Source organism: Besnoitia besnoiti, chromosome III (genome assembly GCF_002563875.1).
Source record: "Besnoitia besnoiti strain Bb-Ger1 chromosome III, whole genome shotgun sequence".
Lineage (NCBI taxonomy): Eukaryota > Apicomplexa > Conoidasida > Eucoccidiorida > Sarcocystidae > Besnoitia > Besnoitia besnoiti.
In genome coordinates, this window is record NC_042358.1 from 4,023,329 (window position 1) to 4,041,329 (window position 18,001).

The following is an 18,001-nucleotide window of genomic DNA, read 5'->3' on the forward strand; positions in this document are numbered from 1 at the left end:
TCGTCGGCTCCGGGGCGTTGTTATAGACGGGCCCGTTGTCCAGGAGCAATCCTTAATGTGAGACACGGGTGCAGAACTCGTGCGGTCTGTCAGAACCAGGTAAGCTTCACCTTCTGCATGGGTGTTGGCTTTGGCTGCCGCGTCTGCGCGAAGCGCTTGTGCGACCTCCCAGTGACTGGCAGGGTTCGGCGGGGCGTGGAATATGGGTATCTGGGGACGAGAGTTCTCTTCTTCACAGGTGGCGCTGCTGTCTCTGTCTCTCGCGTCGTCGCCTGCCACTTGTGAATCCGTGGAGTATCGCCATTGCGGCGGCTGGGGATATAGTATGTCTCGTTCAATGCGGTGCAAGTCATGTTCCAGCTGGGCGAAGCGTTTGAAGTTGTGGCGCCCAGTCCGTTGTATCGTTGCTGGAAGGTCACGTGCAGTCTGCGTGCATATATATTCGTATCCGTCCAGCCTGTCTTTGCTAGCCGGCCTGATGTTTCCGAAGTCGTTGCCAGCATTGGAAATCTCTCCCGTGTTCCTCTCTAACTCTTTTCCCTGGCTCTCGGTCGCCATCCCGCCACCAGCTTCTTGCCCACCTCGTACAACGTACGTGGTACATTGTCTTGAGTGTTTTTTGTCATCACCGTTTTGGGGTTCTCTGTGGAGCAGAGAAATAGTGTCGTACAGCCGTACTTCAGGGGCATTCTGGGACGAGTCGAGTAGCATTCTCAGTGGCTGTCTCCGCGTCTGCCATGCAGCGACTTGAATTGCCTGAAGTATCTCTGCACCACTAAAATTGCCCGGCAGCGCGTCAAGAGGTGCCCCAGGGGCAAGCTGCTGCAGGGTTGTTTGTAGGCGCCGCCATGTTTTTACATTGTGCCCTTCTCTTCTCATGACGCCCCCTAGATTCACTGTGGATAATAACTGCCGCATGCATTCCTCCTCGAATGCCCATGTATACAGTCGGTATCCAGGTAGTCTGACTATGTACTCCCTTGAGGGACGTAACATATGCAGACCATTTTGAAATGATTGCCACTCTCGCGTGAGGCCTCTAGCGGTGTGACACACCATCCAGAATGTGGGACATGACGTTAGCCCAGAGACAGGCAAGTGCTGTTCGCACCGCCGTGCAGCCATGCCCTGGTCCAGAAGGCGGCGGCGCAGTGGATGGGTTAGATTCCTTGCGGCGATAGATGATGAAAGTGAAGCGGGAGCTGGCAGCGAGGGAGGAAATCCCACCAGCTGCCAGGGCTGCTGGTCTTCCTCATGGGCATGCAAGGTACGAGTTTCTGTTTCCTCTTCCCTCCAGTCCCACTGAGCTTTCAACCCACGTGTACCTTCCAGGAACATTGAAATGTCAAGTGATTGACGCATCGAGACGGTGTGAGGCCTTCGTTGGCCCAGACACACGGTAAAACGTTCGAGTTGGGTGTGCTCCTCCCGTCGTGGGAAGCGGCGGTCAATCCGTTGATACACCCCGTCATGTGCTTGTGCATTTGGTTGAGAGTCTGTCACGTCTCGTGGCATTGCCTGCAGCTCCAGGAATTGAAAGGTTCGCCGAGCAGCAAGTGAACGGGGACTTTCAAAAAACGCTTGATCGTGGCGGAACATCGCAGGGACCTGCAGGAGTCTGTTTCGCGGAGATACCATTGATGGAGCGTCTGGGGGGCCGATCGGTGGTAGAGTGAAAACGAAAAGTGAAGTAACGCCGGCACCTCCTGGCGTGTTCACGCATTCGGTAACAAGTATGCGGGGCGGTGTGGGACTGAAGTAAGGCACCAGTTGGGCGAGCATACGTTTATTTTGAAGGCGAGGCGGCAACACAATCTGGATGAGCTCTCCGCTCTCTGAAGGAAGTGCCATGTCCCTTGGCTGTTTTAAGAGAATATAGAGCTCTGAGGGTCTCCTTGGCCTGCACCGCTGGTGCTGCAGCGTTTGTTGTGCGCCATGCGGACCGCTTTGGGTAGCCGCGGACAGGGGCCTCTCCTGGATATCGCTAACGCATATCTGTGAATTGCTAGATCTTAAGCACAGCTGCCACTCTTTGCCTTCAGTCGAATCTACTGGGTCTTCACCAGGGCCTTCGTATCCTTGCTCGCTCTCCAGCTTGCTTTGTTGCAACTGTAACCGTGGGCTTGTTGCCACCGGATGCCCCATCGAATTGCGGGCATCCCTTGTAGCAGCCTTGGACTGAGGGCAGGCGGATTGGCGAGGGGGTATGTCCTTCTCATAAAACGAGTCTGGCGCTGGCAGAGGTACTCCAATGTTCCTATTTCCGTCAGCAAACTCCACCAGCTCCTGCTCCGCCGGTCGGATGGGGGCAGTGAAGAAGAGTTCACCTCCTGTGCCCGGTTGCTGTGTGGTCGACGCTTTTACAACCAGACACTCAGTCGCCGGCGAGGAGATATGAGGCGTTTCGGGATTTTGCTCATCCCAGATTTGGTTCCTCTCGCAAGTGCCGAGTTCTGTCCCCCGCTGATCCGACCTAGAGGGCTGTTCCGCGGAGAGAGGGCAGGAGTCTGAGCCTCCGACAGAGGGGTATCCGTCTGTCAGGTCCGCTCCACCCTGGTTCCTACTTTGTCGCTGACGGACGTATGCGAGTGTAGGATCCTGCGCTGCTAATGATGACTGGCGAGGGACTAATTGGCGTCTGTGCATCTGGCCACGTGAAGTCTTTCCACAGGCAAACGGCGTAGAATACCCAGGGTCGCTTGCAAGTTTAGCTTGAAGTTTGTCTCTCTGTGCGAGTGAAGCACTCAGCATGGCAACAACTGCAAGCACGAATGCATCCGCAGAAGCGGTCATATGATGGTCTGCATAAGCACCGAAGCTGAAGTTCCATGTTCACCATCGCGGACGATCTAAGCCGGTTTGGTCTGGTTCGCTATCGGTAAACGGCGAGGGGTCCGCGAAAATATCGGTGCAACCCCCCCGTGATAGTCGACACCACGAGCACGCGGTGCCTCCGATGCTACCCCTATAAATAGAGTCGGGCAGGGTAGCCTGCGGTTCTATATCGCCTGTAGACGCGCATGCCTTGGTTTCTGATGTGCGTCGGAGCAACACCCCAGTGTTGTTCTTTTGGGGTGCCACGCCCAGGTCGTTTCGTGACTCGTACTCACCTACTCGGAATACGTTCCTTGCCCTTTGTGTGGAAGACAAGAAACAAAAACGTTCGTCGAAGTCAGGTGCATAGACGTGGCCTTTTTGTAGGCGGCAGGCAACGCCCTCATCTTGAGTGCAGTTCACATCCGCCCGCCGTTCAGAGCTACGGTGGTGCACGCCGGCGTGCCCTCTCGCTTTCAAAAAGACGCTCGTGTCTCTGCCCCATCCGTCCCGGCGGCACCAAACAGACGTTTGCCGTTTGTAAGCGTCCTCTGTCTTGTCGCCTCTCCTTTGATATGACCGAAGACTCAGGTGGGCGTCGACTACGTCATGTTGGGACGAGCTATTCGACCGGCGCAGAAGCGCGGCCCGACGAAGTGCTTCTCGAACGCAAACCCTGCACGGGCGGATGCACCGAAACTCGCTGGACAGCTCTAGCATTCCGTCCGTGGTTGTATAAACTTCACGGCTGCCGACGCAAGTACTTGGAACAGCGAAAGCTGAAGTGTGCGTAACGGCTGTCAGTGCCGGTTCCTCGTTTTGATTGGTTTCTTGACTATGGTGAATGCAGTTATCTGTTCCCTCCGCGGAGTCGCCGTGTTTCGTATGGTATCGCTTCACATTGACACGCCTGGAGAGGTACAGAACAAAACCACAAGAGTGGGCTCCAGATGACATGTTCTGTCGCTCGGAGCGCTGACGCAGTGTGCACTGTCGTGTGGAGACTTGTGGACAGCAGAGTACCCTCCTCCTGGTCGAGTATGGCGCGGGCGCAAATAGACACAAGCCAGGCGCTCATTGTTACTCTCTTACACAGCTGCAAGCCCAATTAGGAAGACAGTCGCACCAGCCACGGGGCGCGCCGCACAGCATCAGCAATAGGCGACGCAAGTGACACACACAGAGACGCCGTGCAGTCAGGCAAGATCCAGTGTTCTCAGGAACGAGTCTGGTTGCCTCACGATGCTGTGCATTAGCACCACGAAATACCAGGGCGCAACCAGTGCCTGCGTAGTCGTTCGCCCAGCACAACTCACTTGGAAAGGCGCAGGCATGCGCGGCAAAACCACCCCATCAAACGGTGTCGAAACTCGGAGACAGTAGCGCTCCCCAAGACACACTGAGAATGGAAAGCAGCTCCGCATGAAGAGCAGACTATGAGAGCCATTTTTGATCCTTCGAGCGTAACTTGCAGACGCCGGTGTAGCCTTGTCCAGTGTAGCGATGACGCTGACGCACAGAGGTCCCAGCAAAACCAAACATGCAGAGTTGCTGCACGCGGATGGAGTGATGGAAAGGTAACCCCAGATTGTCCCAAGAGAAGAAACCATAAGTCTCGAGTACTCCAACGCATGGTCGTCATTATCTTCCATGCATGTGTCTTACTGATAGACACAATGCCTGAGTACCGCGGTGGCAGTATTCGGGCAAACAGCGAAGAGGAATGTGAAAAAAGACAGCTTGGACTACACTGTTTGAGTTATGAGGTAGCTACGATGCAGATAGGACCCTTCCAGTTGTCACAGTGATGACAACAAATGAAGCAGAGGTTTTCACTCACTATTGGGGTCCAGCGAAACGATGAATCGGCCTGAAGCAATACGATGGCATTCTTGGCAGCGACACCAGACGTTGTCAATAGGTGGGCATGCGCGGCAGGTTTCTATACCCCGTAATGAAAGGAATGAAAGTCCTCGTGGCGACGGAGCGTCAGAATCAACTGCCGAGCATGAGCTCGGAACTTCCTTCGGAGTAGGAACCCTCCATTGGCAGGGCGCTGCGCAGTCGCTCGCAGCTGGAACAGTCATGGCAACCTGTTGTTGGACACTCTCGGTCGGAACGCAACTGAATGCGTTGTTTCGCGCCGGCGGAAGTGGAAAATACGCAGACCTTTTCAAATCCGTTGACTGGCTTGCTGTAACATAAAAGAGGGTATCCACAAGACACGATATCCGAGAACCCTCCGGACGCTGTCTTGTTCGATGCGGTTTCCCTGAAGGGTGCAAAGCTAGCCCACTCATTTATGCAAGACGAAACAAGACTGAGGACATCATGGTGCATGCAGATAGTGGCTCACATATCGTGATATTTGCAGTTCCACTGCTCACCGTAATTCAGTAGACTAATTTGCCGTGCGAGCTCGGTACGCCGACTGTAGAAAAAGTGCGACCCTAGGTCACAAAATAGCAAGTCTCCGGGACGGATGGGTATTCCGGGAATGGACGTCAGTACATAGTGTGCCCAGCCGTTAATAAAAACCTGTGGGCCACGCATGGAAAGCATAGCGGAAAATGCTCACACATCGATTTTTTGAGAGGCAAAGAACATGTTTCTCAAGAAACGAGACACTTTGTTGTCGTGAGATCGGATGGCACTTACGCCGCATCCGACTGTACTGCTGTGGTGAGTAGACAACGGAATAACTGTGGAGGCCCTCCTGTGATGTATACCCGGTGACACGATATCTTCTCCGGTATCGAGTCGACCATCGCACTGACGTCGCCCTCACCAGCGAGCCAAAGGCGTGACGCTGCAGAGTATACTACCTGAAACCTTCTACTGGATACGACCATACTCTAGTTCACCATCGGCAACTGAGGACAAGATAGCGCACCAGGAAATATCCAAACACACCACACCTGTTTCATGCAACCGGCATACCGTGTGCAGCTGGCAATTCTGTTGGACACTGAGTGGTGCCAGCGTGTCGTAGCGGGGCAGTTCGAAATGGTGGACGAACGCAATGAGGTTACATTTTCTTCGGGTCTGTAAGACAAAGCGGCCGCCTCCCGGCAATAACAAGCTGCGTCGCCTCAGCCAGCATGATGCGTCGTCCCCAAAAGAGTCCTGTCCGCTCAGGGAACTTTGATTACAACTTTCTAGCCTGGGTTGAAGCGGGCCAGACGCATCGTATCCACAGTGTGACTCGCATGCTACCCCGCGGCAGCGCGGTATAGTTTCCGCCCGCTCCTGCAGAGTTGAAAATGGTCCATTGCTTTGTTCGACCCGTTTGTGCCACTGCTGAAGAGCGTCTGTAGACAGAAGACCGAAGGACTCGCGATCCATTAGAGAACAATCCGCGGGGTGGCATCCGTTCAGCCAACAGTCCGGTTCTCGATATGAACGAACTACATGTCGTTCAGAGCCGACATTGGGGGCTAATGGTTTTGCTCAAGTGATCGGCGCACCCGCATTCGCAGGTGCGTACATCTCAGTGAGTATAACGTCCATGCTACGTACTATGGACAGCCTCGGGAGAGAAATGTGTTTGTAACTCGACGGTGTTACACACTTGTTTGCGCGCAGTGGCAACCTGCTTGTCGAGGGCTTGGTACTCGCTTGCACACTCGTCACCATATTGAAAGACGAGATCGTCGTTTCCCGATGCGGAGGACACTTCTCCTACAAGTTCCCCGAGGACCTGTGGTGCCTAAAAAAGGTACATGAAAAGCACGCAAAATGCGCGCTGCGCCACACTCGAGCATGCGGGGGCTACCATCACCTTTCGGGGTCAAAGCCGATATGATACATTGTTTCATACAGCTGGGTTATATAATATCAGGGAACACAGGCCTTGGGCAAAAGCGACCGCTCCTGAAGAAAGCAAAAAAAAGTGCACCCTGCCGTCTGCCACCATTAGGTGCTTTTCAGCGGCCTCGCTAACATCGACTTGGGCGTACCGTGTGGCTAGCAGGTATAGGATCTGCATCGTTGCGGAACCTCAGGGCGATACAGCGAAGCAATGGGGGGGTCGCCAGGCGAAGCAGGTGGTCGGGATCTTGTATTGCAACAACTTCCAATCGTGTATCGACCGCCTGCGCCGTGATGCACTTTACGACGTCTTCCATCAAAAAAGAAGTCTCCGGTGTCACCGGCACTGACAGCACCCGAGGGCCCTGCTGCCTCTTAGTACGGTCTGCTTTGGGCGTGTCCAGGCTCCTCCTTATCAGAGGTCCACTACACGATTCACGAAAGAGACTGGGGCTGTACACGTGTAGCGGCGGCGGAGGAGCGCCGACCAGGTGCTGCTCACCGGTGCTGTGAGTTGCTGCTTCTCGACCACAGCCGTGGTCCAGGGAAAGTGAACACCGGGAGCTCCGGCGTTTCGGTAGGTACGCGCTGATCTGGCGGTCGATATGGGAGACGAATGGGCATGAAACATCTCTTTGTGGCTGTCCGCACATCGCGATTTCTTGTCCCGGAACAGCAACGCCACAGTGCCGAGTGTCCTGTTTCGAGCCCTCGGCACAGCGAGATGCCGCGATATGGCTCAAGGAGCAAACACAATAATGGAAAAGGCGTAACAGCCCCGCATGATGTCCCCATCTAAACATCTCGCCGGTGCGGGCACCAGATTTGTAAGAGGTAGAGTCGCCATTGCGGGTTGCTGCGTGGAATACCCCTGCTACACGCCTCAATGAATCATGTGCACCAGGATCTGAACTAACAAGATGTGCACGCTGCAGACAGAACGTCTGGAAGGCATGTTTCGCCAAACCAGAATATGTGTAGGGCACCACAACGAGCTCATCGTCTGGGGGTGTCCACACAGTCACGCACCCCTGCTGAGATAAACGCGCGAGAGACAGGCTGTGGCCATTGCGCGGAAACGAACCTGAAAAACCCGGTGAAGCGCACATTTCGCGGAGGAGGAGCTGAGAGCGTGCGGCGTGCAGGGACCGAATATGCTGGTGCAAGACACAAACACGGCCTGTCTGCGTCGGCCAGTCTCCGGTGATATCCTGCATCTCGAGAAAAGGGAAAACTAAAGCGCCTCCATCTGCAGCAGGCCATCTGGCCATAAAAATTTCCTGCTAACAGGCCAAATTGACAAAAGTCTGACTAGCTGAGAGAAAAACTCTTCCGCTACAGACTGTGCACGCAGAAGCTCAATCCGCATCCTCACCAGGATGTCAATCTCACACAGCTTTTTTGGACGTGTTTGAGGAATACTAGCTAACCACCAGGGTGCCTTGCAAGAGAGAAGATCCTCTGATATGTGACTACATGTTGCCGCCTCTATGGCCTTCTCTAGGTTCAGTCCTGCCCCTCCATCAAGCTGCCAAAATTCCCCAGGATGAGGAGGGCACGTTCACGCCGCATATTGGGTTCCCGCTGTTCTTTGCACGGGTGTCAGTGATGGATGCCCCAGCGCCAACTGAACACTAGCCGCTGCATGTGCAGTCTCGCGTTCAATAAATAAGTACTTTTCGCTTTTGGATGAGTCAGCAGCGGGCTATGAATCTGCCTTCGTCTGCTCCGCGACGAACGCCCTACGGCAGCTCGGAGTAGCTTTTCGGTAGTCACCGCTCTTTGTTGGTATTTCTAAAGCTCTCCAGTGCTATTCCTAAACCACTCTGTACGTACGGCTCGGAACGCGTACCCACGAACCATCGAAAACTGCAATATAGTTGGTGTGATTCAGACAGAGATTCAACTAAGCCGCGTTCGCTATTACCACGACTGTGAAGATGCCTTACTAAGAGTTCTGGAGGTAACTATTCTGCTGCTCGACTTCCCATCGCCTCTGGAGTGTACACATCGGGTTCGAAACTCTGCCAGAAGAGGGAACAAGTCTCCCTACACGATGTGGCAAAGCTCGTCATATTCACGCCCCTTCACCTTCGGCGGTTGTGAGGCCCATCTTGCTGTAACGAAAAACACCCGTTAGATATTTCTAATAACTCTCTTCTGAGCAGCTCTAGAGCGGCGCCAGGCTTCCCTTAGTTTAGAGACGATTCGTGATGCGTGCGCCAGAGAGCGCCTACCAGAGGCTACAACTCTAGAGAGGTACTGCACCAAATGCGTCTGGCTCTCAACATTGGCGTCACGGTTGCCAAATGCCGACAGGGTGCGCAGGGCCGAAGCTGCTCCCGCAGCGGCTGCTCAAGGTTCTGGTGTGCAGGCAGCGAGTATTTAATGCACCAGACCTGATGTATCTACTGTACTTCTCCAGGTGCTGCGAGTTCAGCCACCACGTCTGCCACTTGTCGCCGTCCTTCCATTGGTGGCGAGCGTACGGTAAATCTTCCACACCTCTTCAAACAACCTTTTCGTCGATTTAACGCGCTGGTAGAATCCAGCGCACTGCACCGTTAAGGGCACTTCAGACGCACGCGATGCTATGACGCAAACTGACACCGACCCAAACAAAGACGTCGTAAGCTCGGCCGACTCCGAATGCTACAGAGCCTGCCTGAGAATCGGTGTGGCCTCAGTCGGTTGATTTGGTGACTCCCAACGCCACAGCGGGAGCGGAGATCGCCGAATGCCTCCGCAGGCAGACCGGTGCAAAGGTATATAACTCCGGGCACACAACGGCACACAGCGGCCGGTACTAATATGGCCTCCAGTCAGCCTTTGCCTTGCTACCTGCTGTCGTTGAAGGATTGAACGAAATCAGCAATATCGTGCACCAGACCGCAAACTCAGCCGATCTCCAACGTTTGCAGAATAGCCTGCTGGAACAGGAATCCCGGGCTGCCGTAAGCGACTTTGAATACGCGTACAGAAAGCAGACGAAACTGACGCGTTCGGCGAAGCTCGCGCACGATGCAATGATGAAATATGCGTCAGCGCTCGCAAACTCAATCGATCGACGCTTGACAGGTGACAGCTGAGAAATGGCGATGCGTGTAATAATTGGAGTCGCTTTCTGTCAGCGTTCGAACGGAAATTAGAACATTTGAGACCACACTCAGTCCGACAAGAGTTAACAGTAAGTTTATAATTTGGGAAGGAGAGTCATACACTGCAGCATGTCCTCCCATACTAGGACACAGTCATCGCGGGAATCACTTCGGTCTCTTGGAAGAGGAACCAAAGTTTGGCTCGGAATACGCAAAAAATAGAACCGCGTCAACAGGTCAAGAAACAACGTATCCTAGTGAAGAACAAACCGAAACCCAATGAACGGTTGCTCCGAGCCATCCGGAGACTAACCGAGAACAGTGAGTCGCCACTGTGTACCAAGTTGGCACACTGGTGTATTCCCGCCTCGTTGCAGATGCTGCAAAACATCGCCAAGGCTTTAACCCAACCCCTGCCAGGGCGGCAGACACTTCTGTCGCTCCTGCGCGCAGCAGTCCATAAAGGCTGTACGCCGCTGTGCGCGACGCTTTGTCTACTGAACTGGTTAACTCGCCAACAACGCCAGCAAAACCCTCTATCAGCTAAATATCTCCCCATCCATTGTGCTTGGACCGCACAGAAACGCTCATCCAGCTGTCCCACAACGCAGTAGACGTCTTTTCTGGGACACATCTGTCGCAATGATCAAGACCATCCTGACCTAATGATGGAGCCACCACCGCATCCGGGAAATCATGACTACACAGGCATTCGCCGCGTCCCCAATGAATGCCACCGCCACATTCACATATCTAGCCAGGTTTTTCGGTCATAGAACGCAGATACGATTGAAAAAAGTGAGACAACCACGAACCAGGGCGCAAAATTACACAGAACAGTCGTATGAGCTTCGATAATCCCGAGTTCCATTTCGGACGCTCACATGCTTGGCCCGAAGCGTAGATTTAGATCTTAGCTCACCACACAATCACACCGCAGAAGGCGGACTTAAAAACAGCATTAAAGGTCGTCAGAAGCCATGACAGCTCCTGCACTATGTGAGTGGGTGTACAGCTCGCAAATGGCTCGTTCCTCCTTCGTGAGATGCTTTCTTCTATATTTGATGATCGAGTCGATAGTGGTATACTGAAAGAGGTTGGTTACAACGGGGACTATGACCATGATGATGAAAAATCTGTGGTCGGCGTCCCCGTGGTGAAGTGGAGACAACACAGCGTACGCCGCAGCAGAAAGAGGCTTTGACAGAATACCGAGCATTACGAGCATGAGCAATTTTCCCACGAGGATTATCCAGATGAACACGAAAAGTTGGCCAAGAAAGAGCTTGAATGCTGGTCTCCCCCCAGGCCTATAACTGTACTGCCCGGATTCATACGCGAATCTATACTCGCTTGCCCGGAGCATCTTGACGACCGCCCAAATGCCAAGACTGGAGTCAGCGATCTGGCTGACGAAGTACCAATCGCAGGCGTCCACTTCTTCGTGAATCCATGTCAAATGGAAGTGAGAGACGATAGTGGAGAAACGAAAAACCATGAGTTGCGACAGAATGGCCCCAACGACAAGTTTTGCAAAGTCAAAGCAAAACGTCGCTAGAGGTCGCTTCGGCTTCTCTCTGAATACATACTTCAGCGTCACCGCAGCGAGGGCGGCAGCGGCGAGAACCTGCTGAAGAGAAAAGCTGAAGCTTCCCGGGGCCAGAAGGCATTCTTCACGATCAGACAAGCGCGGATACGACGCCAAATGGCCACCTGCCGCTGCCAACGCCGATGCCACGGAAGGAAAGCCCCCCCCTCTGAAGTCGGAGAAACGATAGGTCGCTCTTGTGTCTGTCAACAACGCAGACTCCGGCAGAGTCACCCGTGCCTCGAATGCGCCATCGCGGTTTTCCACGTCTTCTCCGCCGGATGCAATGACTGCTAACGGAATGGGATCCACCGGCTGGTCTGCTGAAGAAGCAGATATGGGAGTCCCTTCTTCAATGAAAGAGTCCGCTGTTGCGGGCGCTGGGGCAAGTGTCGCGGCTGTGCTTAGCCCTGCTGAAATTCCCCCGTAGGATCGGGCAGCGAAATCAACTGGTTGGCCATCTGGATTGTCATTGTGCTTTGTACCTCGAGCACTCCGTGACGAGGGAACCACAGATACATCAGGCGCTACGGACTGAGCGCCTGGATCACTCACGCTCAGTCCTGCGGGCCCAACAGAGCCAGCTGCCGTTGGCGGGGGCGGAGACCGTGCCAGCCTCGAAAATCTGACACGACTATCACTTCCAGAAATCATGGTAGCAGAGAAGTCTGAAACGGCAAGTAAGGATGGCCGTGGCCGTTACACGGCCGCAGGGAATCTGGAGAAAGCAGCGCCGCAAAAGAGCGAGGCGCGGGGGACCTAGACACCGAGGCCCGCGAGTTCCTCAAGAACGTCCCAGCGAGGATTGAACTAAGGGACATACCGCCCATGGAAAAGCGGCCGGACACGATAGAGCCGCAACGAAATTCACATAAAAGGGGCGGTATGTCTGAATTTCTCCACCCATCTCAGTACTGGCGCTCTGTAGTCGTCCGTCTTCTGCAGCAAGAACGGAAATCTGCAGCGGGGACGTTGACTGATCCACCGAAACGTGCGAACGTCTCTGAGAGGTGTGATTGTCGGCGAAGATGCTTAAGACTAGGGAAACAGATTGTAAAAGAGCCTCCAATAACGGCAAATCACCGGGCCATGACGGGAAGAAAAGCTCCAATTGGCATGTCGCCTTCCCTAAATGTTAATTGACGCAAGTGATAGAGAATACGGCATGGTGACTGTGTACCACAGTGACCGGCGTGACTGTTCGCCAACACAACAGGGCCACTTCCTGGCTTTTTGCATGGGGCTGAAAGTTTGGGGTTTAGGGTTGTACAACCGATAGGGAGGACCCGGAAGGCGCCCCGCTTGAGACTAACGTCCAACAAGACAGCGCTCGATGCGCTCGGCAAGACATCGCAAACGCCGGCAACAGCTCGCTGCTGCGAGACTGCGCGTCGCCGTGCTTGCGGCCCTCCACGGCTGCCATCGAATCTGGGACCTGCAAACTGATTCCTCTGAAAAATACGTGCCTTTTTTGTGTTCCCTTTATTTGCTGGCGCAGTATTGTTTGTTCCTCTCTGCACTTGCTCTCCTTTTTGATGGCCAGAGTAGCGCGAGAGCCCCCTTATTGGAGCAAGCTGAGCACACGTTACAGCCCGGGCAAAACTAATTACCGCCTTTAAATGTTGCGCCTTGTCTTCTCACTTTCTCGCTTACTATCGCTATTATGACCTCATGCAAAAACAAATCCCTCCCTGCAAAGATGCCACGGCAGCCCAGCGGTCGTGCCTGACGACAATTTCCCCCCACAAGGTACCACCATTTAAGCCGTGACTCGTTTTGTTTTTCTTTTTTACGCGTGGCTCCAAACTCATACAGTGCGCCCGATTTGTCTTCACTAATGGTGGTCTCTCTTCGTAAAGAGGAGAACTCCGTGTCATGCCTGGTGACGGTACTCACTGTTTTTTGCATAAGATGTCCGTATATGTAACATAGTGCATACCTCGTAGATCCACAGTTGGTCAACGTCTCAGTCGCTGGTTCCTTGATTCGCTGATGCGGCACTTCAGTTACGGGCCGGATTCGGAGATTGCACCACATTAGTGAGAAGCACTCTGCCTTAAAAGTCGTATACTTCTGTGCTTGATGGACTATGATTTCGACGGCACACCCGCTGCGAAGCTCATCTCTATCCGGCAACACCCAGCTGAGTCAACGTATGAGCGTGCGCCAATTTACCACCTGCAAGCGTATCAAAGTCAGAGAGCACTGCTGCTACTGACCTGTTCGTGTCTCAAAGCTGTCGTAATGCCGTCCTTTTGGAAGACGGTGGAAGTCTTTAATGCACGCTGTTCTGGAACAAGTAGCCCGCGCCACTGTAGTTGTCTTGATTCACCCCGTGCGCTTGCCATTCGCCAAGTTCATGATACGCTTTCGAGATATCCGTCAGTAAATGAATTCTTCAATCCTGATTTCGTAGTGCTTGTTGAGAAAACCACATCAATACGGCATGTGGCTGCATTAGCGAAACGCCATGTGGCAAGCCCGTGTTGTCGGCCCGCTCCTCAACTGCAGCACGAGGTTTTGCTTCTCTGTGCTTGAAACACGCGAAGATCAGCTTTCTTCTAGACTGTTTGTAGCCTCTGTAATGGATCTCATTTTACGCCTTGATTGAGGAGGAGGCTCCCTGCCTCCCACCCTGCGTAGACCGCACTCTCGCGTTCCTCCTCCTGCCCCGCGCCTGCGGCAAAACGACAGAAAGAAAGCAAACCCGAAGGAGGCGCGCGTCTAGCTTTCGAAGAAGCAACTTACGCGGAGAGCACGATATACCATTCACTAAAACATACATTGGCCCGCTGCCATAAACGCACCTTTCCTATTGCATAGCATAAGAATCTGAGCCTGCTAGATGTCAAAAACTGATATGCTCGGGCTTGCGGGGGCGACCTCCTTCGTCTTCCCATCTGCTTAGTGATGAAACACGATGAAAATATCGGGACCGCCACGCGGATGCCACCCGTGAGAGTAATCAAACCACCCGGCGCTTCCGACTGTACAGAGCTTTCGCCCGCGTCACCTGTGTTTTCGAGAAGCTGCACTCGTGAAATCAATAACTGGTCACACGTTAGACCTGCCGAGGGTGTTCTACATGCCACAGGTCACGCCTTCATGGCACTCCCGGGAGCTAATCAGAAGTAAGACCGCTGTATGAGCTGGAAGCTATACTACTGCACCCTCAGTGAACCGTGATTCGCCACAGCACCAGGACCGTGTCTCCTTAAACATCCTAGATGTCGAGTGCATTACGCCTTGCGTATTGCAGCCGACATGTGGATCGACGTTGTAATGCTGCACGCCCACGCAGCTCTGCCAGCCCAGAAGTGGCTGAGGTGTGTTGTCTCTTCTCCGCACCACATGAGCGTCTATCTCGATGCCGGATGTTGCCGTATGTCCATAAGTTCCCGGCGTTCCCCTCGCAGTCCCAGCTGTGAGAACTAGACAGCTGAACAACTGCCACCGAGCTCGAAGAGAACTGATAAATCTACGCTCCGGACCCAACAACCACCTCTCACGGTATACTCGGTTTTCGCGGTAATACAAATGATGCCTTCCTCTCATCTAGCCAAATAGGCAATCCGACCGGCTTACTGGGACTTCGGCTGTTCACTGAGGGTTTCGTCATGCAGACCTTTGAGTTCAATATCCACGAGGAGACGACCCTTTAGCCATAAGGTATGCCGGCACGATATGGTACGCATCGGAGGCGGGCGCATACCACATTCTTCCGCTGTCCTCGTGTCTATTATTTGGGCATGCACGAGGATGTATGTGCCCCGCAAGTGACAAAAGTCACATCATGCGTGCATTCCATAGGGCTCATTTGGTATTCGCACACTACCACGCGCCGTCCCCCACGCATGCACATCCTGGTTTTACTACAAGCGCCGACGTATGTATATCGCAGAGGAGGCCCACAGCGTACATGCGGCACACGAAAACCTGCCGGTAGCTAACATTTAGGCCTTGGACATCTTTAAAGCGGCAGTTCATCGCCGAGATTTGCACTACCAGGCTGAATCTGACGATAACTACGCACTGCTTAGGCGCGACAACACACAGTCGCACGGTAAACCCCAGTCATTTTGGACAGTCCCTTGCGTAGCGCACCGCGTAATATCCACCGTTGTCTACGCTGCCCTGCAAGATCCGACTTACGAATTAGTGCGATGACGTCCCCACGTAGCTCCCTTTGTCATTTACCACAAAATTATCCCTGTCTTATCTGTCTGTGAAGTTAAAGATGTCTGATGCACAAAACCATGAGGTGCCATCCCGGCATTACCCCCGAACGCAACATAACCTTGTCGGAGGGATCTATGTACGCAGTGCGCCGACGCCGGGCGGTCTGCGACATCATGCCGCGGAGCCGTACATAGAGAGATCGGTGCGACTCGTAAGTTCGTCGCTATGCGCCGCGAACTGTCGCTATGCGCCGTGAACTGTACAGTCAGATTTCACCAAGCAGAGGATAACGACCAATCTTGTCTCGAGAAACTATACGCACTGATGAACGCTGTATGGCGCATTCCAACGCAGCCCTTCGTTTCCCAGAGCGGCTGACACACAACGACACGGCCGTGGGGGCCAGCCATAGAGCGCTCCCTTTTTACTTTGAAGAGAGCGACGCTGAGCCGACGTTTTCGGTCACACACTCTTCACTAAAGCGGACTTCGGGTAGTGGACGGGAAGAGCCCTCTTTTCCCGGTTAAGTTTGGTGATGAGTGGCCCTGCAGCCTTGAAAAAAGACGGACGGTATCCACGCAACGGAGAACAGTGTATCGCATTGATGTCTCGCGCCAAAAAGCCACGCGATTGCATGACCTCCCGGGGTGCCAGAGAGGGGTTGCGCTCAATCGGATAGGGTACCCTAAGCGCGGCCGATCGGGTCGGTAGGGTGAGAGGTACTGCTGCCTTCTGCTATCGAGCAAGTTCCGGCCTGATTCTTTCCCCTTGCGTGAGGTTCAGCTCAGTTCCCGCTCGGTTTCGTAACGCAAGAAAAGGGACAGTGCGGCACTTCGCTCCTTAAAAGCGTATAAGCTGCTTCACCAGTTGTCGGAAAACGCTTGTGGAGTGGCGTTCGCACAGGGAATCCAACTAGACAGGGTGCTTTTTCTCTCCCAGCAGTGCTGCGGTGAAGTGGCAAGTGGAACCAGGGATACTTGAAACGGCTATGGTTGTCACAGCTCCGCGTTAAGACAACATTTTCGTGGGAGGCCGTGTCCTGCTTCACTCCCTCGGGTTGGCGTGCCCTCCCAGCCGTTCAAAGCCTCCCTTCCATGTCGTCTCCGTAACAGGTATTCGGCCTGCTCGCGTCGACCATATTGGTTCCAAAGGACATTCTCAAGCGGAAAAATGAGACTTGCGTTTTTCCGGTCACTCCTGCGACGGTTATGATTTGTTGTCATGGAGCAGTTCGAGATGGAAAGGTCGCGACACCCTGTTTGCACAGTCGTCAATGAATGCCAGTGTCACACACGGCACTCCCCGTGACTAATCGCGGACACGCACAGGAGATGACCAAGGCTGGGGGACATTGCTGGGTTAACACCTGGCATTAAGAGCTGCAGGCAACCACCTGCTACACAATATTCTCGAGTTTCCGCCGCTGTATCCCCCACCCTGCCGCGGCAGAGGGGCCCTGCTGCAGCTCACCCGCTTAGACATCAAGAGGAATCTAGTAGGAGAATCTGCCCCTCAAACAAGAGCAATCAACGTCTCCAGCGCTTCAAAGCGGTGAGGATCATCCGCCACGCCTCCGTGAATCGCACTTCTTCCGTCGTATCTGCAGCGGCTCTGACCAAGTCAGCAGCAACATACTGCACTCGCCCGTTTATCGGATGCCGGAGCCTCTATGCCCCGGAGGAGGTACGTTTTCCGCTAAACATGGCCAGCATTGAGAAGTCCTAGGACTACATTTATTCGCAGGGACGTACTGGTGATTGACTTGTGTGCCGGCAGTGGCAGAAGCTGAGTCTACTGCACAGTTGCTCACCCAGTTGAAGCGCAGGAAGGGATTCCGGTTGTGCCGAATAGCGGACTAGGGAGGTAGAAGTTGGCAGGCGTGAATGCTTGAGTGAAGCAGCAGGTGAGCCCGCCGTTGCCCATTCGGAAGATCGGGGATGTCAGGGCCAATAGTGGCAACGGCCTGTAAATGGCACCAGAGCGGCACACAGCATGTAGGTTTACCAACTAGCGAGGAAACAATGCACCATTTCAGTGTGTGTCAACTAGTGGACGAAGGCATGCTTACATGCCACGACAATGTGGCAGTTATCTACGCGTGTCGAACACGGTTCCCTACACTGAAACCGTGCCAGGGGCAGGCTTCGACCATTTGCCGATCGTGACACTTTATGACTGGGCATCATGATACAGGAAAGACGAGACTTACTGCCAATCTTTCCACGCGGTGGCTCTCGCGTTATGGAGAAGAGCTCGCGCGCGTCGCTGTAGCCACGGCGATGTCTGGCTGACCTGTGGCATACCTTCAGATTGCAAGAACTGTGCATGAGGAACGTATCTGGCTTCAGCCGAGGGAGGACTTCAGGGGAGCGGGGGACGCTCTGCTACGGGTAATGTGTGCTGCGCAACACTGCTCCCCCCTTTCCCCCCCGTAGATGTGTCTGTATCTTGATGAGCAGTAATACTGTCATGGCACCATGGTTACTGCCTCTAAACAGGCGCACTAAAAGAG

At 53.9% G+C, this 18,001-nt stretch overlaps 1 protein-coding gene across 1 annotated transcript; it reads right to left on the bottom strand.

The window, feature by feature from the left end:
* Positions 1-10,683: 10,683 nt before the first annotated feature.
* On the bottom strand, positions 10,684-11,964 carry BESB_048380 (uncharacterized protein; the record flags this gene model as incomplete). Its single annotated transcript, XM_029363289.1, has 1 exon — positions 10,684-11,964. The coding sequence occupies one exon, from the start codon at positions 11,962-11,964 to the stop codon at positions 10,684-10,686; it is 1,281 nt and encodes a 426-aa protein (XP_029220655.1).
* Between the last annotated feature and the right edge of the window lie 6,037 nt (positions 11,965-18,001).